The sequence below is a fragment of the Hippopotamus amphibius genome, chromosome X, assembly GCF_030028045.1.
Source record: "Hippopotamus amphibius kiboko isolate mHipAmp2 chromosome X, mHipAmp2.hap2, whole genome shotgun sequence".
NCBI classification, from domain to species: Eukaryota; Metazoa; Chordata; class Mammalia; order Artiodactyla; family Hippopotamidae; genus Hippopotamus; species Hippopotamus amphibius.
In genome coordinates, this window is record NC_080203.1 from 71,290,078 (window position 1) to 71,315,948 (window position 25,871).

At 36.7% G+C, this 25,871-nt stretch overlaps 2 protein-coding genes across 3 annotated transcripts in view; both read left to right on the plus strand.

Moving 5' to 3' along the window:
- Positions 1 to 21,838, plus strand: LOC130841479 (fibronectin type III domain containing protein 3C1-like). Its single transcript, XM_057717627.1, is given in 19 exon segments — positions 1 to 81; positions 1,493 to 1,612; positions 1,943 to 2,018; positions 3,524 to 3,600; positions 4,928 to 5,174; positions 5,762 to 6,016; positions 6,126 to 6,548; positions 7,069 to 7,121; positions 7,806 to 7,948; positions 9,579 to 9,638; positions 9,997 to 10,135; positions 10,681 to 10,734; positions 10,847 to 10,968; positions 11,053 to 11,227; positions 11,971 to 12,057; positions 12,289 to 12,427; positions 20,444 to 20,562; positions 21,448 to 21,524; positions 21,586 to 21,838. Coding segments are annotated over 19 exon segments (2,700 nt in total).
- TAF9B (TATA-box binding protein associated factor 9b) overlaps positions 21,802 to 25,871 on the plus strand; it is a 9,002-nt gene continuing 4,932 nt past the window's right edge. For both annotated transcript variants that reach the window (XM_057719357.1, XM_057719358.1), the window contains exons 1-5: positions 21,802 to 21,905; positions 22,546 to 22,627; positions 23,226 to 23,362; positions 23,437 to 23,571; positions 24,512 to 24,587. In XM_057719357.1, coding sequence (XP_057575340.1) covers positions 21,855 to 21,905; positions 22,546 to 22,627; positions 23,226 to 23,362; positions 23,437 to 23,571; positions 24,512 to 24,587 — 481 coding nt within the window. In that variant the 5' untranslated portion in view covers positions 21,802 to 21,854. The remainder of the gene's footprint in view (positions 21,906 to 22,545; positions 22,628 to 23,225; positions 23,363 to 23,436; positions 23,572 to 24,511; positions 24,588 to 25,871) is intronic.

A 25,871-nucleotide genomic window follows, 5' to 3' on the forward strand; every position in this document is an offset into this window, starting at 1 on the left:
ATGACTGAACACGGGCTTGCACCTGCTCTTACTGAAATACCTCCTATAGCTCCAGTTATCAGTGGGGATCCCATGCATCAGGTAAGGGTGGTTTTGCTTTTTTTTTTTTTTTTTCCGCATCATGACTGGTCAAATTTATCTTGAATTCAGTATTAGCTTTTATTTAGAAAAAGTGCATCACTTTTTATGATTGGTCACTTAGTTTGGAAGTTTTTAGTCTTTTCATCAACATCTATTTATCTTTTAAGGCCTTTTAAAGTTGCTTGAGTGACATTTAACACTACCTTAGGCCATATATAACCTCATTTTGGGCAGATTTAGCTTCTTTTGCAGCCTCCTTTGATTGGCTCAGAAGTTCTGATGTTGTGTCTTAAAGTTATACTACCCACAGTTTATTCTGATGAATGATTTTAAAATATGACTCAGGTTCCTTCATACTCATTCATAGCTGTGAGTTCAACTTTCTAATATTTAAAAGTATCATTTTGTGCAGCAATGACTTCTACCCATAGAATTGGTCCCCAGCAAGAAAGAGAGGGTGTAGTTCAGATTTAGCATATACTCATTTAAAGTAATCTATTCAATAAAAGTCCTACCTAAGGCCACTCACAAAGGTGAACTCCAAATAGATTAAAGAGCCAAATGTGAAAAGCAAAACCATTAAGATAATAGGAGAAAATACAGGAAAATAACTTTGTGACCTAGAGATGGGGAAAAACTTCTGAAATAAAACCCCAAAAGTACAAACCATAAAGGCAAAAGGAGGATAATAGTAACTGGTGAAGTTGCTTATATTGAGATAAAGGATTTATGTTCCACAAAGGGCACCCTGGACAACATGAACAGACAGATAACATATTGAGAGACAATGCCCTCAATGTTTAAATCTGACAAAAAATCAATACCCATGATACATAAGAAAAGAAGCCCCAGTAGAAAAATGGGCAAAGAATATGAACAGGCTTCTTACAGAAGAGAAAACTCAAAAGACCAATGATGTATAAAGAGATGCTCAAAGTCATTAGTAACCAGAGAAATAGAAATTTAAACGATGAGGTATCAACTGGCAAATACTAGCTGCACAGAAATGAGAAAGCTGAATAGTGTCAAGTGTTGGTTATGATGTGGGGTTATAGGAACCCCCTCCTCCAGCATTGCTGGTGGGCATGGGAGCAGGTGACCTCCATCTGGATGGCAGACTCATGTTCCCTGATGCATTCCCAAAGAACTCATGCCCACTGTACCTGTGCTCTTTATTTGTGTAAGAGAAAACATTAAAGATTATGAACCCAATGAAAAAGACGAAGAAAAAAAAAGAAAGAAAAGTCCTAACTACATATGTAATGTGAAAAGGTCACTTAACTTTTCTTTGGAGCTTAAAAAAATGAGCAAACATTGTACTTCTAGCTTCTAGTTTTGTTTGACATCACCATGTCAAAAGGAGCTGAGATAAAAATGACCTTATTGAAGTTAAAATTACTTTATTTACTAGATGGAGAGTTATCTGGACACCACTGTTGGAACACAGTGTACTACTAATTATTCACAAATGGTGACTCATCCCAAGAGATATACCAGATGGCCTTCTTGTCCTCAGTACTGGATACAACAAGTATGTCTGAATTTTACCTTCAGATAAGTTTTGTTTTCTGTTTTACATTTTTTTGCAGGGTTTTTTTGGCAGGTAGGATTTGGTTTTTCCATCTCAATGCACCTATTTTCTTTGATCTTATATTAAGTTTTATTTGGGTGAGGGAGGACCTGCTCATATTTAGGGGTATGAATTTCTCCTAAGTGCCCTTTGATCCAGTTGTACTCTTCTCTTTGAGCATTTTGAGACCCCAATAATTAGTGACTCTGAATATTTTTCAAAAAGATAATAATGATTTTTCATAGATTAATAGAAAAGTATATCATTAAAGAATTTTTTTTTTTTTTGCAGATTATATTGGTGCAAGTTAACCCTGGGGAGACCCTCACCATCAAGTCTGATGATGGGGACATTCAGAATATTCAAGGTCAGTAAAAGTATTATTGTATATGTGTTGTCTGATATCAAATAGAGGTGAATTTAAATATTAGTGTGAAATGATTTTACTAGTAATCTAATCCCTTAATATCCCTTTTTGTTTGAGCCATATCAAACGCTCTTAAATTTATATATTCCTCATAGGAGCATAATATCAACAGAACAACCAGGACTCATCTTGCTAGTCTTACTAGAGACCTTCATCTAAGGTACTTATAAAAATTAAAGATTAACTCAAGAATCCCATTTGAAAAAGTCCAGAATTTGGAGATATTGACAACCACTGATAGTTTTAGACTGTTCTCCTACAAGAGACTGCTGAGTGCTTCAGACAGTTCACTCATTCATACATTCAACAAGTATTTTTTAGTGCCTACCATGTTCCAGCACTATACTAGACATTTAAGATAGAACAATGTATAACAGGTGGGGAAGTTATTTATATACAACTATTAACAATTTGATATCTATCTATATATATCTATTATTTATATATAACTATTACCAATTCGATATCTATCTATACATATACATGTATATGTAGCAAATGTATAGCATACAGAATTACTTCAGTAGTAATACAAAGTTAATAAATATTTACTTCATTTAAGATTTACTATTAATTATTTCAAAGTGTGGTGATTGTTTCCATTTTTATGCCAATTATTTTGCATCCAAAGGTAATTGTGAGGTATGTCTCAAAAGGCTTTAAAAGATCATTTAGTGTTGGATTCCATATGGCTGCTATATAAAGTTTATCATGAACTCATCTTTATTATTTTCCCCCTTATTAACAGTAAATTACCATTCTATGCCTTCAAAGCCACATATATTTTTAAAACTAAGCACTAATTATAATAATTTCAGATAAACAAAAGAATGATGACATATAAATGTCTCCATTCTGTGTTGTACTTCTATTTCCTATGTAATTGTGTGTTTAAGATAGTAAGAATACCTAGTATAAAAGTAAGGTATCGCCTAAAAAAAAAAAAGTAAGGTATCACATGAGTAGCACTGGGTCCTTCTCTATGTTATGTTGTTTCCCAAAATTATTTCACTTTGTTATTATTGGTTAAAAACCTTAAAATAAAATTTATTTAACTTTTGCTATGTAACATCACTATAAAATTTGTCTTATGGTGTAAAGTAAAACTTCTATTATTCAATATACAAATATGATAGGTGAGAAAGAATGGGTAAGTAAAAGACAATTATACTGGAAGTTTATTTTTACTAGCAGTGTATTTTGTCAACACTTTTATAATATAAATTTCACCCAATCCCCATTATGTGCCTTGGTTATTTTCCATCAGTTGTGATGAATTTGTATTGATTCATCTACATTCTTACCTAGTCTCCTATGTAAGTAAACAACATACACTTTCAAAATGGTTGACTATTGTTAAAGCTTGGAGTTAGTTTTCACTGTGCAAAGTTAAATGGACTTTTTAAAAATTATTTAAAATTTTATTAATAATAATTCTTGTTTAGGACCTGCCGATGTACCTCTGATGTCACCAGGTGGTACTTTGCCACCAATATATCTGCCTCCTGGTTACACGTTTCAGGTATTCTACTGTGATTTTATTTGGTGTTTAGCACTAAGCCATCACATAACAGTTTTCATTATGTTACTATATGATATGAGAACTTCTGGAATACTATTTATTTATTCACTTTATTGTTATCATCAGTGCTAAAAAGCAACTGCAGTGATGTTTAACCAAACCTCCCTAGACTGTCTTGAAAATAATGCCTTATTCATCTAATGAATTTGTATCTCTTCATATTCATTAATCCTCCATTGCTTTTTGTTTCTGAGTATTTTAACCAATCAATTATTTATTACAGTTGCTACAGTAAAGGCTTCTGACAGTGTGTGGACTTTAGTCCCAAAAATTACTTAGTATTTTCAGTTCAGTAGTATTTCATTTTCAGTTGCTAGACTACAAAGGGCACTTTTTAAAACTTCCTCAAATGTTTACTAAACACCTAAAATGGGCAGGGAGGTTTGGCTCCTATAGAGATTGAGATATTACATGGCCTCAGGAATTTTATAATTGATAATATGTCTTTTTCTATTGCATGGCTGTAGAGATCAAGAACACACCAAAGTCAATATAATAGGCTTTAATTCTAAATGGAATTGTCTATTTGGGCAATATCTAACAACAAAACAAATGCATATATACCCATTCACCCAGCAATTCTACTTTGAGGAATTTATCCAAAGTTGTATTGTTATAAATCTGGAATAACAAATGCACAAGATTATTTGTTACAATATTGTTTGTAATCACAAAAGGCTGGAAACAACCTGCATGCTTTTCAATGGGGGCTGTTGTAGTATATCCATTTAATCAGATAGTGGAGCACTAAGCAGCAGTGCAAGAAAATGGGGAAGCCCTATGTATTGATATAGAAAGATCTTCAAGATAAATTTCTATTGTAAAAAAACAAACTACAGAATGTGCAAATAATGCTACTTGTATGTAATTAAGAAGGAAGAAAAATAAGAATCTGTATTCTTATTTGCTTGCAAGACCTAAAGAAATTCTGGACAGTTTCATAAGAAACCAAGAACAGTAGTTATCTACTGAAGGGGGGCATTGAGGAAATAAGGGTTAGGAAGGAAACTTTTCATGTATTTTTTTATACTTTATGGTTTTGAACCACGTCAATATATTATCTCTTTGTCAAAAATTACATTTTTGAATGCTATACAAGTGGGGAAAAGGAAGAATGATCTTGCCTCCCGTTGACATAGTTTCACTTGATTATTGGGTTTTGATCCTTTATGGTTTAAGAGCACAGACTATAAATCTAAAACTTAGTAGGAAAATGCTGATTTTTATGGATTCTAATATGTTTATATGATTCTGTTTTCCATCTTAGGTGGTGGAAGAAAATGGGATTCGAAAAATTATCATCGTGCCTCAGACAACTGACTACCACATGACCATGTCTGCTCCTCTACAACAAGTATCACACATCATTGCACCAGCTTCTCCTTTGTATCCACAAGCCCCTCAACTGATGTATCCCTCAGCTCAAGGGGAGTTTCTACCACCTTACATCCAAGAGGCTGTGCCACAGCAGCTGCTGCCACCACCAGCAGCCTTTATATACCATGAGCAGCATGGTAGTATATAATTTTCTTAAACATAAAATATTTTGAGTTTGTTAAAATTAACAGCTTTGGGCAATTATTAAAATTTAAAAAGTAACATTTCTATGAATGACTGCATTTCATGAGTATATATTAGAATTGATGATAATAGTTACTGGTTTGTATCAGGCAAAATGCCCATAAACAGAATTTTCTATAAATTTTTGTACTTTGATATAGCATATGATTTATGATATTTATTTTATTGACTGGGTCTATAAAATCATATTGAAAATCATTAAAAATGTTTTCATTATTAATAACATACAGTGGGAATATAAAAGACACAATCATCTTAGGAACCTAAAATTTGGAAGTGGAGTTACTCCCTAGAAAACACTGTTTGTATTTGCTCATGTTTTTCTTTCTGTATTTCAATACATAATAAATACTCACATACACACATACATACCTAATATCTGTATTAAAGCAAAGTAGAAACATTTTTTGAAGTAAAGCATGGCTTATCAGTGCGTTTTGGTGGTTTGAAAAGAAGATTTAAAAGATTTTGAGATATGTAATATTATAATTATTAAACAGTATTCCATTATCTCTTTTAGAAACCTATTCCCATAGAAGAGCAAATTACAACCAAATTGATGAAAGGGCTGCTAAAACGAGAGAACATATGAAGAAAAAAATGAAAGAACGCCAAATTGGTGAACACAAGAATATCAACACCTCATTGCTTTTGAACAAAGATAAAGATTTTTCCAGTATTCCTGGTACTCCAAGCACCTACACTGTTGACAGTACTTCAGGCACCTACACTGTGGACAACACTTCCAGCACTTACACTGTGGACAATGCTCCAAGTACCTACACTGCCAAAAATACTTTGAGCACCTACACTGTGAACAATGCTCTGAACATTTACACTGCTAACAATACTCCCACTACTCACACTGTTGACCACCCTCCAAGCACTTGTATCTGACGATACTCACTACAATTCTTCCACTGACCGTGCTCCTAGTGCTTCCATCACAGACACTGCTCTGAACCCTTCCACCACTGAAAATAGTGTTCAGAGCCCTTTCAGCACTAATTATGCCTCTGAGACGTCCACCTCTGACCGTACTCCCACACCGTCACCTAGTCACAGCATTCCAAGCTCTTCCATTTCTGACAATGCTCCCAACACTCCCATCTCTGAAAGTGTTCCCACTACTTCTGCCACTGATGGTTCTCTCAATATAGACAATGCTGCCAGCACTTCCAATGCTGCCAGTACTCATGTTGAAACTAGTCATGGAAACAAATGGAATGATACAGGAAGTGGAGACATCAAGCAGAAACCTGGTGGAAAACAAAGCAAGAGCCCATCATCAAATACTATAGAAAAAGGTAAGGTGAGGAGTTTGGTTTCCTCACCAGTGAACAGACATCCTAATGTTTAGGAATCTCAGTGCATTTTAAATATCTAGGTGCCATTTTCTGCTTCCATTTCCTCTGGCCTTCTTTGTACCCTTACCTCTAAATTCTTAACAAAACCACAATTAAGCTGTCTTTTTAAATTATGGAGAAATGACCACCCTCATGCAAAATGTGTCAGGTATCTTATGTACATACCATATATTTTTTTCTAGTTGTCTGCCAGTAAAACATTCCAAGTTACTCTACCATCCTAACAAGTTCACATAATTTTATTTAAATTGAGGATTTTGGTTCATCTTTTATTAGAGTTTATTTAATAGTATACACTTTCGACTGCTTTCTTCTTTTAAAACTTTTAATGTAAATTGCTAATAGGTGTTAGTAGATCTCTTGGTGATGATGTATTTGTAGTTGGATAATAGACATCCAACTTCTTTCTCTTGTTTTTGCCAATGTAATATTTTGTTTTGGGGTGCTTTTCTACTTTTAGAATGCAGAACAGAACATGGAACGTCATGCTGTTTCAGCATTGAGAAGCCTGTAGTAAGTAACTAAAGTGAATATTTAAGTATTTCTTTTAATTTACTTTGTCACTGTAAAACATGTAAATTCACTGATATTTTTCTGTAGCACAATTTTAATTTGAAGCCTTTACCTGGTTAAAATTTCATAATCTCCTTTAGCTATTCAATACATAAAGAACCAGTTTTGCATTGTTAAAGATAATATTAATGGCTCATTGTTTAATCACAGTATTAAGCACCTAATATGAGAAGAATGATATACTTAGCATCAAACAAGACTCAGGGGGACTTCCCTGGTGGTGCAGTTGCTAAGAATCCGCCTGCCAATGCAGGGGACATGGATTCAATCCCTGGTCCGGGAAGATCCCACATGCTGCCAAGCTATTAAGCCCCTGTGCCACAACTACTGAGCCTGTGCTCTAGAGCCCATGAGCCACAACTATTGAGCCCTCAAGCCACAACTACTGAAGCCCATGTGCCTAGAGCCCATGCTCCACAACAAAAGAAGCCACCGCAATGAGAAGCCCCCGCACCACAACAAAGAATAGCCCCCACTGGCTGCAACTAGAGAAAGCTGGCATGCAGCAACGAAGACCCAATGCAGCCAATAAATAAATAAATAAAGACTTAGGGAAAGATTACATCAAAAATTACAGATTATAATTTTTAAGTATCCTACTTGAATTTTTGTTATTTATTTTAGATTTCTGATATTCAAACAAGATCTGCTGTTATTTCATGGAAACCACATGGTTCTGAGAAATGCAATCATACTAAATCTCCTGTAACATTTGAATTAGCAATATCTAACAATGGTAAAAATGGAAAATATAAAAATGTGTATATGTAAGTATCTTTTTAATCATCTCTCATTTCACATAATTCAATTCAAATATGCTATCTAGCATATCGACCTCAACTTATACTGAGGCTAAGTTCAAAAGATTTTTCTGCAGTTTTTTCCAAGTTTTGAGTGCAATTTCTATGGAAATAGTTTCATAAGTGGCGGTAGGTTGCCAGGTCAGTTCACAAAATGCATTAAATCATAGGTATTTTAGAACTGAGGGGAACCTTAAATATCAACTGGTTGAGTCTCTTCAGTTTACAGATTTCCTATTTGACAAGTTTAGACTTGGAGGAGAAAAGATTGCCTCCAAATCTCTCTTCTCTTTTTTTCACTTAGGTCATTTTAGGGCAAAAGAAAGTTTCACATGATGGTAGGCCTTTGGGTACACAAGGGGGGTATTTGCATTGCAATGGGAATATAAGACTTGGGCTTTCCTGGTGATTTCATTATAGGAACTGGTTATAATGTAGAACTATGATAGCAGTAGGATGAGTTTAGGAATGTGCCCAGAAAATAAAACCAGAACTAGAGAGGATACAATGGAGGATACAGTAAGAGTATACCCAACCACTTCCACCAGCTTCTCGACTGGATAGGGACATGCAATCTGAAAGATAACAACCTGAGAGACACACAGTGGAAAGGAAATCCCAAGTAGGGAAGAAAGAGAAATTCTCTTGCCCACCAAACAACTAGGCAGGAAATAAGTCAGAGATCTGGAGCTGTCTATACAGCACTTTAAAAATCATAACATAACTTTTATTTGCTAGAATTTGTCATCTTTATTCAGACACACAAAGTGAAAATTTAAATGTAATTAGTTATTATGTAGAGTTTTATTTCTTTTATAATTAGCAACTAGAAATTTTTTAATTTAAAAATTATAATACACAATCTTCTATATTGAGTAGAGGGATGAGAAGATGTAAGATATGATGAAAAGCGATTTATAAAATTAAGCTTTGCATGAATTTACATAATGGTCTTTTTCTGGTGTTATGTATTGCACAAAAGTCACTGTTTTTTTACAAAAATATACTTTTGTTTGTTCCTCTGATCACCCTACAACCTTGAGAGGCCTTTGCCTAGAAGCATCAGCCTTTGCTTAGAAGTGACAATCTTTTAGCTCTTTTCAGAGGCTATTTCAGGGTTTAGAACCTGAGGAAGCTCCTTGAGGTGGTAGAGTACACCTACGTACCTATGACTATTTGCTCAGGAAGATGTAGGCATGGGTGCACAGCCACTCTTTACACTGTAGCAGATAGGTGGCCACCCCAAAAAGATTGCTCAGTGTGAACAAATAAATTGTGTGATGCATGGTGTCTTTGAGGCTTTTCATACCAACACAATTTAAAATAAGCTAGTTAAAGACAAATCTGTATTAGTACAGTGTGAAGAAGTTGGAGTGGTAAAATAAAATTTCACTTCTTATAGGTATATTAATTTGGCATGCAAATGAAGAATTTTGAATTATTAATATCATATTTTTGCATTCTTATAAATGTGTTAAAATTATCTAAATTTTAATGAGAATTGTGCTTCTTTATCAGTTAAATATATAACATTAAGACTATCATATAGCTTTTAAATCTGTGTGAGATCTGTTATAAACAAAGGTTATCTTCACAGTGGTGATGCAGTTACATTTACTGTACTTGACCTACAGCCATCCATGGCCTATTTTGTAAGGTAAGAACTCCATCCTACACAACCTCCCCCCATCTTGTAGCCAGCCAGACTCCCAAGTCTGTATCAGCTCACTACCTATGATTCCTATAGTCAGCCTTGCTACTTGCCAGCAGAGTGGTCTTTCATGCAAGCTTCAAAACAACTCCCTACAAATCCAGCATTAGTTCACTTTCTTTCATTTAAAACAAGTAAAAGGGTGATTTGGGACCCGTTATTTGCAAAGATACAGCTTCACTCAATTGGAAAAATGTTTATAATTACCTCCTAAGAAATGTATCTGGAAACTCAAGCATGCAATTTAGTACATATGTTTGGATAAATATTTGAAAGCTTACAACAATTGTCATTACTTTTTTAGAATTACAACCATAAGAGACTCAGCACACAAAACTGTGTCTGAAGTGGTTAGCTTCACAACTCCAGGTTGCAAACCAGACCCTCCACTTGCACCCAAACTGATTAACCGATCCAAGAACAGCCTGAATTTATAGTGGAAAGTAAGGATTTTATTGCCAAAAGCACCTCAAAATGTTTTTTAATTTAAAAACATTCTTTCTACTTTGTCTTGAATTTAAATATGAAATTTTGCATGCCTCATCTGACCTATTTACCTAGCACTTTTCCTTCTCCATAATTATCTTTCTCTTCTTTCTGTCTATATTGAGCATCGAGTAAATTGAGAAATGTCAATCAGAATTTCAATAATTAATTAAAGTTGAAATGTCAATTTCTACAACCTAAATTTGTTTATAATTTTGGTTACCAATAACTCTACCTCTTAATTTACTTAAGCACTAACTTTCTTCATTGCATAAAATTTGGGAAACACAACAAAACACAAAATCTGGCATGTGCTATAGGCTATAAAAAGTGCATTTTAACTTTAAAATCTGGATTGCTTCAAAAATAAATGTAAGCAGATTAATTATATATATTATATATATACATATACACATATGTATATACATATACATATATATGTGTGTATATATGTATTATGTAAAAACAGCTCATCATAATTTTATCTTTCTGATATTTTTAGGGTTCCAATGATAATGGTTCCAAAATAAACAGCTTCCTTTTGGAATGGGATGAGGTAAGCAGTTTTATTTTTTAAAAGCACTTATTTGTAAATGATTGTTAATATTATGAATTTTCGTTATTTGTAGCATCTTATAATATTCTAATATTTTGTGTATATTATTAAGGGCAAAGGTGAAGACTTCAAAAGTTGCTATATAGGTACCATGAAACAGCACAAGATCCTTAAACTGAATGCTTCTATGAAATATTCATTCAGATTAGCTGCCAAAAATAACTTTGGCTTGAGGTACATTGAGTTATTGCAATATTTAAAAGTCTATACTTCAATAAGAACTTGTTACTAATTTTCCCATCTTCATTTATTTTTCAGTGATTTCAGTGAAATAGCAGTCTTCCATACATCAGGAACTATGCCTCCAACACCTTCACCCCCTAAGCTGAAAGAAGCAGGAATCTGTAATTTGTCACTAGAATGGTGTGCCCCAACTAACACAAACCCAAATGACAGTCTTACTTATGTACTAGAAATGGAGGAAGCAGGATCTGTAAGTTTTCCTTTCATATGCTTTAGTCTTCAACTTCAGTCTTGGGTATATTTTATATGCATTTTACACTGAAAAAATAAATTTTTAATTGAATTAACTTACTTTGAATCAAATTGCTTGACTCCTGAGTCTCAGTGTTCTGGATGGGACCAATGCAGAGCCAAGGTTAGGTAAGCCTGTACAGGGAGATCTGAAGATACTCAAGTCCCTGCAAATTAGTTAGAAGCAGCAACAGCCATAACAGCAGAACAGAGACTCAGAGAAGTGTGTTAGTTGTTTATCTTTGGGCCTACCCTGGACAAACTTGCATAGTCACACAGATCTCCTACTTACTTCTGCCAGGGCAAGCCATTTCCTAATCTCCCTGGATTCCTGATGTGAGTGGTGCGCAAAGTGTTTCATTCCATTCTGAACTTTCACGTCCATACTGAATAGACTAGTCAACTTGAAAAGCAGCTGTAAATTTTGTTATGTATATTTTACCACATTTTAAATAAAACAACTAACATTAAGAAGTGTTTTGTATAAGTAATATGTTAAATGCCTTCATATACATTATCTCATTACATCCTGAAAAAAGGAGCCCTTTAAAGTAGAAATTATCTCCACTTTTTTCTATAGAGAAACTGAAGTTCAGCAAGACTAAGGGGCTTTCTCAGGACCACCCAGATGGAAAATAAGTTGAAGTTGGAACTTGAACCCAGGCCTGCCTTATTCCTAAATTCATTGTATTTCATTTCCAGGGGTTAGGTTTTAAACCTAAGTACAATGGAGAAGGCCTTTCATGCACTATAAGAAATCTTCAGAGAAGTACTACATACAAGTTCAGGGTATGTGGCTATAATTTACAAACTTGTATCATATTTTAATATAAAACTATACACTACACTAAAGATAAAAATGAATGTCTTTTGGGGTTGAAATTAAAACTATTTTGTATTTAGTTCTCAGAAATTTTCAATCAAATAACTTGCTTTACAATGTTATTTGCAAACTGCACATTTTCAAATCAGACATTTATTCCCAGTGGTCAACCAAAGTATTCTCTTTTACTCAAGCAGATCTTTGCCTACAGTATGGAAGGAAGGAGCAAACCCAGTGGAGAAGTAAAATATACCACCTGTCCAGATAAGCCTGGATCCCCTAAAAAACCATATATAAAGGGAAAGATCCATGCACACAGAGTAAAAATTGGATGGGGTATGTTTTCGTATTTAAAATTTACCATCTCTGTCTAAATATTAACTATTGAGAAGAAATCTTCTTCTAATTGCCCTCAGCTTTATAAAATATTCTCTTAATCATTTGTATATGAAATATTTCACCATGTAAATGTTTCATTGTAAACTATATTGTTTTTTCTAGTTCTCTATTGCTATCTCACCTAATTCACACGTATAAATTACTGAATTTTATATGAGCCTTTAAAATTATGGTTATTACAAGCATGATTTTATCTAATATAGAGGCCACAATTAGGATACATCAATGATAAATATCAACTTGACAAGAAATTATATTTATACAAATTATTTGCCTCTAAACTAGCAAAATCAACTTTAAGTTACATACAAAGGTAAGTCAAAAATTACCCGCACTCTGGCTGTAGAATTTATCTTAATTGACTTTTGGAAAAGACAAGTACATCATTTTTCAACATAATCTCCTTGCTTTTCAATACACTTTAGCCATCTGTCAACAAGCTTTCATATTCCTTCATTAAAAAATGTTTTAGGCTGAGCTGCGAGCCACGAATGCACTGCTGTCTTCACTTTTTCATCAGAAGTGAATTTTGTCCTCATAGGGCTGCTTTCAGGGAACCAAACCAGTGAAAGTCTGATGGAGCAAGATCAGGACTATAGAGAGGACGCTTTAACAACTCAAAACGAAGTAATCCACAGATGGGTACCAAAACAACTCACGGAAGAGCATAAACCAAAGCGTTTGGATATCTGCAAACAAAATTTTGGACCAATACTCTAAGGAAGGTGAAAGTTTCTTAAAGAGAATCATTACTGGTGACGAGACATGGATTCATCACTACAAGCCTGAGAAAAACGGCAGAGTATGGAACGGAAACATCCTGAATCGCTGACCAAGGAAAAGTTCAAAGGTCAACCATCAGCTGGGAAATTGATGCTTACAGTGTTCTGGGATTCTCAAGGGCTGGTATTGGAACATTATCAGGAAAAAGGTTCAACAATTAACAGTGCTCATTACAGTGAGATGTTTATTGAAGAGCTGAAGCCTAAACTTCAGATTAAATGTAGAGGACTGCTATCCAAGGGCGTTGTGATCTTGCATGACAATGCATGTCCACACACTTCTGCCCACACTGTTGACACACTGCAAAAACTTCATTTTGAGGTGTTAAAGCATCCTCCCTAGATCAGGATCAAGTCCTGATCTTGCTCCATTGGACTTTCACCTGTTTGGTGCCTTGAAAGCAGGCCTATGAGGACGAAGATTCACTATTGATGAAGAACTGAAGACAGCAGTGCACTCGTGGCTTGCAGCTCAACCTAAAACATTCTTTAATGAGGGAATACGAAAGCTTGTTGATAGATGGCCAAAGTGTACTAAAAAGCAAAGAGAGAGAGAGAGAGAGAAAGATGGCGGCGAAGCAGAGGGACGTGGAATGCATCCCTCTCCACAGATGCATCGGGAATGCACCGAAGGACGCAATAATTCCCACAGAGAACCAGCTGAACACTGGCAGATGAGCACGGACACCAGAAAGGACCACAAGGATCCCAACATAACCAGTAGGGAGGCATCTACGACGGCTCAAAGAGGGTGAAGCAGCGGAGCTGTGGCAGACGGGAGGGAGTGAGAAACATACAGAGGGTCCGCACCGCAGCTCAGCGTTCCCGGACCGAGATGTCGATTCACAGCTGAACAGAGGGTCCGGGAGTGGGAGCATGGGAAATGGAGAGCTGGTTCAGGGTGAGAAAAATTGTTGCCAGTAAGGTGACGGACCAAGAGGACAGGAGGGAAGAGGTCCGCAGCGAGGAGTGCCTGCCCCTGAGAGCTACCCGGCCATGATGGCAGCTGGATGCTGCAGGCTCATGGGCGAGGGGGAGGAGCCGTGGGCATAGCCTCTCTCTCTCTTTTGGTGCCTCTGCAACAGGCAGTGGAGAGACGCCCTGTGGGCCACCTAAGGCATTCATGGATAACAAGTACCCTCAGGCACTCGGGCGGGGCTAGATTAAAACCCCTTGGAATGCCAGCAGCAGGGAGGCTGCCGAGAAAAAAAAAAAAAAACCCTGAGAGAGGCCCATCTCTGAGACTTTCTGTTGACACCTGAGCCACCGGCGTCCCTCTGCAACAGGCACCTCCAAGCCCAACTGAAACAACAGTGTGCCACTGCTCACTCACTCCCAGGGGAAGGAGCCACTATTGTACCCTCTCCCTCCCCACACACCGACGCTTACAGATGAAAAATAAAGGAAGCTCTGCTGGCCACAGAATAATGCAAAAAAACCCAAGGCAAGTAGAAGGACACTTACAGCTGAGACGCTAAGGAGACAGAAATAGTAGTATCAATCCTTTTGAACTGGATGTTCTGGGATCAGTTCTGTTTTTTTTTCCTTTATTAATTACGATCTTAGTCCTAAGGGATCTACAGGTTTTATAACATAATTTTTTAATGATATTTTTTATTCTATTTTTATTTTTTGCCTTTTTATATACTTCTATTTCTAGCTAAGTTTTTGGTAGTATGGACAATATATCTCTCATACTTTCCTTTCATCCCTATCTTTTATACATTTCTATTCCTTTCTTTTTATTTGCATATTTCCAATCACACTACACTCTTCTGTTCCCCTGTCTTCCAGGCATTTTTAGTTTATTTTATTTTAACATACTTATAAGCAACATTAACAATCTGCTCAGACTCCTTGCTCTATTCTCCAGATGATGCACAACCTTGGTACTTAATATTAGGTTTTTGTCTTTATCTTAGTTCTTAGTACACTTGTCTAATTTCATTCTGAGAATCTCCATTCTATCTGGTAGTACTCTAGCTCTTTTCTATATTTGATTCTAGCTTACATAATCTCCCTGGATTAGTGCTTGTATGTGTAAGGTGTTATTTATTTGTTTGTTTGCTTTTGCTTTTGTCTCTGATTTGTTCTGTTTCAGTTGTCAATTTCTGTTGGGTTTCTCTTTGAATATCTGATAGCACACTGGGGTTCTGTCAGGTCTTTCCAGAGCCTTATGTCCTAATGGATTCAGTAATTCTGTGTCTTATACATGTATGTGTTTCCTAGACTTAGTATTAGTTTAACTCAACACTTGGACATTAGTCTGAGGCTTGGACAGTCTTCTATAAACACCTCTATCACCAGGACAAGCAACCCCAAAAGTTTGGACAACCATGAGGAAACAAAGAAACACCATGCAGGCAAAGGAGCAGGAAAAAAAACCACAAGACCAAATAAACGAGGAGGAAATAGGAAAAATGCCTGAAAAAGAATTCAGAGTAATGATAGTAAAAATGACACAAAATCTTGATAACAAAATAAAGTACAAGAAACAGTTCATAAGGACTCAGAAAAACAAACAGCAATGGATAACAAAATAACTGAAATTAAAAATACTCTAGATGCTATAACCAGCAGAATGACTGAGGCAGAAGAATGAATAAGTGAGTTGGAAGATAGAATGGGGGAAATAAATGCCACAGAGCAGGAAAAAGAAAAAAGAATAAAAAGATTAGAAGACAGTCTCAGAGACATCAGTGATACCATTAAGTGTACCAACATTCGAAATATAGGCATCCCAGAAGAAGAAGAAAACAAGAAAGGGTCAGAAAAAATATTTGAAGAGGTTATAGTGGAAAACTTCCCCAACACGGGAAAGGAAATAATTAATCAAGTCCAAGAAGCACAGAGAGTCCCATACAGAATAAACCCAAGGAGAAATACACCAAGGTACATATTAATCAAACTAACGACAATTAAACACAAAGAAAAAACATTAAAAGCAACAAGAGAAAAGCAACAAACAACATATAAGGGAAAACCCATCAGGATAACAGCTGACCTTTCTACAGAAACTCTGCAGGCCAGAAGGGAATGGCAGGATATACTGAAAGTCCTGAAAGAGAGAAACCTATAGCCAAGAATACTCTACCCAGCAAGAATCTCATTCAGATTTGAGGGAGAAATCAAAAGCTTTCCAGACAAGCAAAAGTTAAGAGAATTCAGCACCACGAAACCAGCCTTACAACAAGTGCTAAAGGAGCTTCTCTAAATAGGAAGCACAAGAAAAGGAAAACACCTACAAATACAAACCCAAAACAATTAAGAAAATGGTAGTTGGAACACACATGTCAATAATCACTTTAAATGTAAATGGATTAAATGCTCCAACCGAAAGACACAGACTGGCTGAATGGATACAAAAACAAGACCCTTCTACATGCTGCCTGCAAGAAACCCACTTCAGACCAAGGGATACATATAGACTGAAAATAAAGGGATGAAAAAAGATATCCCATGCAAATGGAAGTCAAAAGAAAGCTGGAGTAGCAATACTCATATCAGACAAATTAGACTTTAAAGTAAAGACTATTACAAGAGACAAGGAAGGACACTCCATAATGATCAAGGGATCCATCCAAGAAGAACATATCACAATGGTAAATATTTATGCCCCCAAAATAGGAGCACCTCAATACATAAGGCAAATGCTAACAGCTATAAAAGGGGACATCGACAGGAACATAATAATAGTGGGAGACTTGAACAACCCACTTACATCAATGGACAGATCATCCAAACAGAAAATAAATAAAGACACACAAGCTTTAAACGACACATGAGACCATCTCGACTTAATTGATATTTATAGGACATTCCATCCAAAAACGACAGAATACACTTTCTTCTCAAGTGCACACAGAACATTTTCCAGGATAGATCACACCTTGGGTCACAAATCAAACCTCAGCAAATTCAAGAATATTGAAATTATATCAAGCATCTTCTCAGACCACAACGCCATGAGACTAGATATCAATTACAGGAAAAAAAGTGCAAAAAAAATACAAACACATGGAGGCTAAAGAAAACACTATTAAACAACCAAGAAATCACTAAAGAAATCAAAGAGGAAATCAAAAAATATCTAGAAACAAACGACAATGAAAACACAACAACCCAAAACCTATGGGACACAGCAAAAGCAGTTCTAACAAAAATCTGTTGCTTTTCTGTACACTAATAATGAATCATAAATAGAAAGCAAGCAAATAATCCTATTTACAATTACATCAAAAAGAGTAAAATACCTAGGAATAAACTTAATCAAGGAGGTGAATGATCCATAATCTGAAAACTTCCATGTCTTGGCTACTGTAAATAGTGCTGCTATGAACATTGGTGTGTGTGTATCTCTTCGAATTAGAGTTTTTGTCTTTTCTGGATATATAAGGCTAGTTTGATTTTTAACTTTGTGAATATTGTGACCATGTTTTCTAAGAGCTGAAATAATGAACATGAAAACAATACCAATGCCAGCATTTCCCAGACATCACCAAAAAAGAGAAAACTAACCAACTGTGTTATTTTAACAACAGATGAAATGACACATACAAGAGGATTAAAGAAAGCAAATAACCAAAACAGAGCATATTGTAAAATATGCAAAAAAGAATATGGGATTGGGTATGGTGGAGAAAGGAATGTGAAAGCACACATGGAGACAATCTCACAATCACTCAAAAGTTTTCTCACTTTCCAATAAGATACCAAATATTTAGTTGAAAATAGCAACCATTGAATTAGTCAGAGGAGTCCATATGAGTGAACACACATTACTGTAAAGTTCCCTTGATTGTTCTATGAAACTATGCTATGTTTCTTGATTCAGAGGTTGCAGCTAAAATGCTCTGTGAGCAAACAAAAGGGGGAATTTTGACAACAGATATGTTTGCGTCTTACAGTATAGAGCTGATTTTGTCAGAGCCTACCAATGACCACACTTTCTACAAGTTTATCAAGTGATGCATCACATTATGGCAACAACAACAAAATGTCCCCCCGCCCGCCAGCTCTTCGGAACTTTGGCCTAAAAACTGGAATTTCAAATTTTCTTCTTAAATTCTATGGCAATGTTAAAAAAAAAACTATAAAAAACATAAAAAAAAGAAGATATCTTGTCCAAATACAAACTAGATTTTGCTCATCTATGTTCATATTCAAGCAGAGAGTGCAAATATAAATTTTGGCACATTCTAGTCGGTCTATAAACTTTGTACCAAGGAAAATGAAAAGATCTTATCTGCTAAATGTACTGCACATCTTGTACACAATACTGCTAAAAAAAGGGGGGATATCATTTGCTTACTTTGGGTATTAAAGTTTTCATAATGAAAGTTTTTAGTCACTTTTCAGCTTTCTCAAAATGTGCAGAAGCACCTAATGCGATTTTTTACTTTATTTAAACGGAAGGAATAACCTCCATAAGACATGTGCCTGCAGGATGACTATTATTGTTACTGGCCATAGAAAAGATGTTTAAATTTTGGCCTGCTGTAAACTCATATTTTCAAAATGTAGGACAAGAAACGTGTCCTTTAATTTGGAAATACACTGAGGATGAGGATGGAGAAAAGGATTACAGTAAAAGAGATATATATGCTGTACTGCTTGATGCTCTTTGACAAGGCCATGAGGCTAGAAAAGGATTAACCAACTATGCCCAAGTTGTCCAATGTTATGTGTAGGCCGTGACAAAAACTGACACAGGAAAAAAAAAAAAAAAACTTCAGTGTTTGTAAATAAGACTACTTCAGAAGTCAAAAAAAAAAAAAAAAAGTCACCAGAAAGGCACCTGAGTTAAACAGGACTCTCTCATTTCTTTACTAATATTTTTACTTATTTGGAATCCAACTACAATTTCATGAGTTCAAATTACCTTTGTGCTTGAAAACCCTTTTTCCCTGAAAAAGAAAGGTTTAATTTATGATGACATCTAATGTGCTTCTGAAAGTTCAAAAACATGGACAGACTATATGATGAATGTGTAGATGCAAAGGGCTGGTCTACCAAGACAAGCCTCTAGTACTAAGTGGATGGGCATTTTTTGGAGAATTGAGAACTAATTTCTACGAGTCTAAAAACCCGCTACTTATAGTAGGTAATATTCAGGAGTATTCCATACTCAAACACTTTTTTTGAAAGGATATTTAGCTTGATGTCATCACACTGGACTGACACCAGGTATCAGTATAATGTGGGCTTGATAAGAGCACAGATGCATATCAAAGTGAATATCATGTTTGACCATATTCAGTTTTATCACTACATAAAAGAAGGATGTCCTACAGTCTGCAGGAAGTTCAGAGAAGTATTATTAGAAAAGAAACGGAAAGAGTAAAAATATCCTACTGTACCCTGGGGCCAAAAGGAACATTTCATTGTAATTTTTTTATTAAATATAGGCAATAGATAACTGTTTAACTTGTTTTATTGTGTTTACATTCTCCTTTTTTAAAGTTTTATATTTATGTATGTTAAAAATATATAATAACATTACCTAAAAAATTTAAACAACCAAGAGCTGAAATAAATTGTTGTGACAGGACAGAAATATGAAAAATATGGTTACATTTAATTAGTCCTGCTATTAATTACTACTAATTGCCACTGTTAACTAGTCCTATTGTTTTATTTAAATAGCATGTATGTAACAGAAAAGTAAATACTACAGAAAAACAATTTTAAATGAACATCTATTTTCATGTTTTTATATTACAGCAATAACACACGTGTACAACCATTTATTATACGAGGGTGAGTCAAAAATAATCCACATTCCAGTTATATTAAAACTTCTATAAATCCTACAGCCAGCCTGTGGATAATTTTGGACTCACCCTCGTGTATTACGGGTCTTTTCATCTAGTACAGCTGTGTCATGGGTTAGCTCTCTAAAGATTGGTCACCCCAATGGTACAGTACCATTCAGTGGGGGGAAACGATATAAAGAAGGTAATATTTGCAAATTAAACAGACAAGAAACTGGTAAACAGTGATGCCTTCTGCAAAAGAGAAATGAGTGGCTGGAACATGCCAGAGAGGCTTTCTTTTTCTTATTTTTTAAATATATTTTAAAATTTTTGTACCCTGCATATATACTAATAGAAAGGGAGAAAATCATTATTAGTCTTACGCAGAGGTTACCTACCTCTACGCTGCGGGAAAGGTGCTTGCAAAGTGTGGGGATCAGTGTTCCTACTGGAAACAAGAACACGTGGTTCGTGGGGGACCTGCTCTGAGTTCAAGATGGCTGCGTGGTGGACCGATTTAGACGAGTCCGATGAGGTAAGCTGGTGGCCGAAACTGAGGGCCTGCCAAGCCCCAGAAATCAGTATGAATTTTTTTGTGTGTGAAGGAAGCCATTAGAGGGTTTTAAGGAAATGAATGCAATTATTTGATTTATGACTAAGCGATCTCGCTGGTTGTGTAAAAATGTGAGGGAGCACATTTCGAAGTCCCCTTGCTGTAGCCTTGGTAAGTAAGGCTGTTGGCTTGCACCGTTAGCATGGTAGCACTGGATGGAAATGTGGAGACAGAGATAGAGGTGATGTGACTTTGGCAGGTGGCCCTGACAGGACTGAAGTGTGGATTGTACGGGAAAGAGCATAACATGGCTGATGGCTCTTCCCGCCTGGGTGGGTTACGTTGCATTTCTCAGAGTTGGAGGGCGTTGGTGGATGTGGAGAAGCACGAAAGAGTTCTCTGTGGGACACTTAAAGCCAGAGACAGTTAACTGATGCACGTTTTTTGAAAGTCACTCAGGCTGTTCTGTGGAGAGTGGGGAGGAGGAGGCATTTGGAAGGCAAGTGAGGGCCCTGGCTGGGCCTCAGCAGGGACAGAGGGGAACTAACTCCTCAAACCCAAGCAACAAGGCTGGAGGGGCTTCAGCGGGGAATCTTACAGGCGGTCAAAGGCTTTAGCTTTGCATCAGTGTGAAATAAGCAATTATGGCACGGCTTTGAGTGTGAGGAGAGCTGACCAAATGCCTGCTGGATGGAGAGCAGGCTATAGGGTAGAGTTGCCAGATTTAGCAAATAAAAATAGAGAACACCCATTTAAATTTGAATGTCAGATCAACAATACATCATTTTGTAGTATAAGTATAGCCCATGTAATATTTGAGATAAAGTTATGCTAAAAATGTGTTCATTGATCTGACAAATTTAACAGTTTTCTGCATTTGACCAGGCAGCACTGCTACAGAAGCAGGTGGAGGCAGGGCCTCTGCAGACCTTCCAGCAGGGGAGGTGAGGAGGGGCTCCAGAAAAGACAAGGGTGGCCCTTTTCGTGCACTTTTCCGGGGAACAGCTCTGGGAAGGCGAACTTATCGGTCTTCCAAATGTTGGCCAAGGGCTCTTCGGGGAAGGCTTACCCGCCTCTTCAATTCTTCGGCGCCGTTAGCTCCCGGCTAGACCGGCCTCCCTCAGCCTCCGCGGGGCTGGCGGGCGGCTGGGAAGCGGCCGCCTGCGGAGCTTATGCCGGCGCGGTAACCCCGCCCTCCGCGCACGCAGGGGTGGAGCCTGAGCGAGGAACCCGCCAGCTGCCCTCTCTCTCCAGATGACCAGTGGCAGGATAACATGGAGTTGGGCAAGATGGCGCCTCCCAAGAACGTTCCGAGAGATGCCTTGGTGAGTGCGAAGGATGCGAGGCGGAGTGCTAGGCTCGGCGCAGCCGCAGCCGGGGACCTGGGAGGCGGGCGGAGGACCTGAAGATGGGCTCGCGGGCCGACTTCAGCCATGCCAGGGCCGCCAGGAGTGGGAGATTGGAGTGCCCTGGACCCCGTGGCTCTCTCCCGCCACCCGGGCGGCCCGGCCGCAGCGAGGCTGGCGGCCCGCCGGATGCACAGGCCGGCCGCTCGGCTTTGTCTCCTCGGCCTCGGGCCCCGGCAGCCGCGTCGTTCCGCCCCGTCTGCGAATCCTGGCTCGCGCCTCCAGGGTTCTGATGCTAAGCTACCCGTGGCTCTACATCTGCAGATGACAACCAGCTGTAACCACCCCTACTTCGGCTGGGGAAGCCAACCCGGGCCTTTTTCTTCTTTTTGCCCCCGCCCCCACCCCCACCCCCGCCAAAAAAAAGAAAAGTTTTCAGCGAAGAAGGCACGACCGGATTTGGTGTGATCCAGACACTCGCTTGGGAGGAAAAGAATGAGTACAAGTTTGGAACCCAGAGAAGGGAGAACCTTGTGTCATAAATATAATTACTACCTTCGGTCCAGGCTTGATTTCTAATCCTAGATTATGCATCTGGCGTTTTTATTTGAATCCACAGGTGATGGCACAGATCCTGAAGGATATGGGAATTACGGAGTACGAACCAAGGGTTATAAATCAAATGTTGGAATTTGCTTTCCGTAAGTTAACAAAGCTCCAAAAATTTGCCTAACTTGTGAATTTGAAAAATCGTTCATTGTAAGAACATTTTCAACCAAATTACTTTAACAGTTAATGTCAAAATGTCATACACTTGTCCAAACCCACAAAATGTAGAGTTCCAAGAGTGAACCATAATATAAACTACAGACTATGGATGATTGTGATGGGTCAGTGTAGGCCTATCAATTGTAACAAATGCATCACTCTGCAGGGAACATTGATAATAGGGCATGCTATGCATGTATGGCAGCAGGGAGTAGATGGGAAATCTCTGTATATTCCCCTCAGTTTTGCTGTGAACCTAACTAAAACTACTCTACAAAAATAAGGTCTTAAAAATATGTGAAAAAAAAACAGTTAATGTCATAGAATTCAGAAAGCAGTAAAAAGGAGCTCAGGCTAGGGAACAGTATATTGTGTTATCTGTTTAAAATTGATTGTATACGTAGAACAATTAGGTATTAGAGCCAAAATTCGTAAACTTTCTGGAAATTAATGGAACTTTTTGTTAAGAAAAGTGGCCATAAATATTAAACGATTTTCATATGTTTAAAAAATAATGTTTTGTTCTTAAAGGATATGTGACTTCAATTCTGGATGATGCAAAAATTTATTCAAGCCATGCTAAGAAACCTAATGTTGATGCAGATGATGTGAGACTGGCAATCCAGTGTCGGGCTGACCAGTCTTTTACCTCTCCTCCCCCGAGAGATGTGAGCAAACTTTTACTCAGTTCATTTTACGTATAATTTTTAATTGTAGTTCTAATAAGAATTTTTTTTTTTAGTTTTTACTGGATATTGCAAGGCAGAAAAATCAAACCCCTTTACCACTGATTAAGCCATATGCAGGACCCAGACTGCCACCTGACAGATACTGCTTAACAGCTCCAAACTACAGGCTAAAGTCCTTAATTAAAAAGGTAAGAATTTTTAGTCATCTTTAGTTTTTAAAAAGGGTAAGATGTGTTAGGGGAATTTGTAGAAAGCAAATTCCTGTAAATAGTGCAGTAAATTAAAGGCAAAGATAATTTACTAGGATTTTTGAAAATTTAATTCCTTGAAAATACTAAGTCTGCAATTAACTGCTATGTTAAAATATATATGAGCCAAGATTTTTAGAGCTAAAAGGAACATTATTGTTCATCTAACCCAACACTTATTTTTCACATCAGGAAAGTGAGCCTGAATTTGTCTATGAAGTTAGTATTAGTAGCAAAGTTAAGACTGATTCCCAGGTCTCATAACTCCCAATCTTTACACTGTACCATAACAGAGTAAATGATATACCATCAGGCATTGAACTTGCTTTCTACAATATGACCTAAGGCTCTCCCACCACTGAGAAAGTTCTCCCCACATTGGGCTACCTTTGTACCTCTGAAATTCCACTATAAGGGAGTTTCTTTTTGGGTTAAGATATTGACTAGTTACGATTAAAAAGTCATAAGGAAGTTAGCTGTTATCCCCAAATAAGACTCTACCTCAAACTTTAAAACTATATAGAATTATATATTTTTATATATTTTCGTATTCATGTTTATATAGATATATATTGTCTGTATTATTTATGTGTGTGTGTGTATATATATATATTTGTGGAAACCCTAATTTAAATGTTGCATTAGAACACTGAACAAAAACAGGACATTCTTGCCATCAATTATCCATTAATAATTCACATCAACAATCCTAATTTCATTTCTTGGTAAGTTTAGGTGTCAAATCTGAACAACATTAAAACTACAAGGGTAAATCAAAAATTATCTGCACTCCAGTTATATTAAAACTTATGTAAATTCTACAACCAGAGTGCGGATAATTTTTGACTCACCCTTGTAATTTGTTTTTTAAATCCCCTAGGGACCTAACCAAGGAAGACTAGTTCCACGGTTAAGTGTTGGTGCTGTTAGTAGCAGACCTACCACTCCTACTATAGGTAAGTGAGAGAGGGAAATGGCTTTTCTGGCTGGTAAAGAAGTGTCTCAGCACTTGATTTTGAACTATAATCCAAGTCAAAGGTAAGTCAGAAATTCCCATATGTGTTGCCATTAATACATTTACTCTTCCTCTAGTAAAGCTATAAACATATATTTTATCAGATTTCAAAATGAGAGAGCCACAAGGAATATCTGATCCCAAATGAGTATAGAATTGGACATTACCCAACACTGTTGCAGGTACTAACTATGGTACCAAAAACAGAAGTTTAAGCTGTGTTCTTTCTGGCTTTTATACAAATGAAGTTGCCAAACACACTCATGTCAGTAGCCTACTTATTATCAGAAATTAAATTTCTAAGTAAATTGGCAAGAGATGCAATCATAAGAAAGAAGTTTACAGTATACAAAAAGCTTAAGAATATCAAAGAAAAGCATTTTAAATATAATCTTTTCAAAAGTAGTACTGATTATCCTGTACTGGTCAGTGAGCACCCCTTCAAACAGTCTCCTGTGTCCTTTGTGACAGGTCTCCATCAATCTTTGAGCATTTCTTCCTTTCTGGCACAAGATGTTCCAAGCTCAAGGATCTTATATTTTCCTTACCCCAGTCCTAGAATAAGCCATTTCTCCAAAGAGCCCTGGTTCCTCTTAGTGGAGAATGGCATTTAGAAACCATAATGTCATTGTTGCTTAGATAATAAGGAACACATAAATAATGGGTTTAGATTTCCTGATTTTTTGTCCTGCATTCCTGCTAGATTTCTTTCATAGTCAAAGTCTTTTCAGGAAAAAAATCCCCTTCTCTTTGACGGTATTGATTTCTTAGCTCTTATTGCTTATAACTTGAGTCCTATAGATGTTACATAGCTCTAGTGCAAGCAGCATTTGATTTTTGAGATGTGTAGACAATCTCTTCATATTTTCAGGGTGTGAATTCACATTTCAGCATTTTAAAACCAGCCTGCTATAGTATTAATTGTACACTCCTAATTATATGTATGTGACCTTTGTAGACAGGATTTTGCATATATAATTTGTGTAACTTTTTGATCATATACTGTTTGTGTTTTTTGTGTTTTTTAAAAGAACTTTTATTGAGATATAATTGACATACAATAAACTGCATGTATTTAAAGTGTACAATTTGATATCTTTTTTTCTTATTAGTAATGTATATATGGCAATCCCAGTCTCCCAATTCATCCCACCACCACCCCCACCCCGCTTTTCCCCCTTGGTATACATGTTTGTTCTCTACATCTGTGTCTCTATTTCTGCCT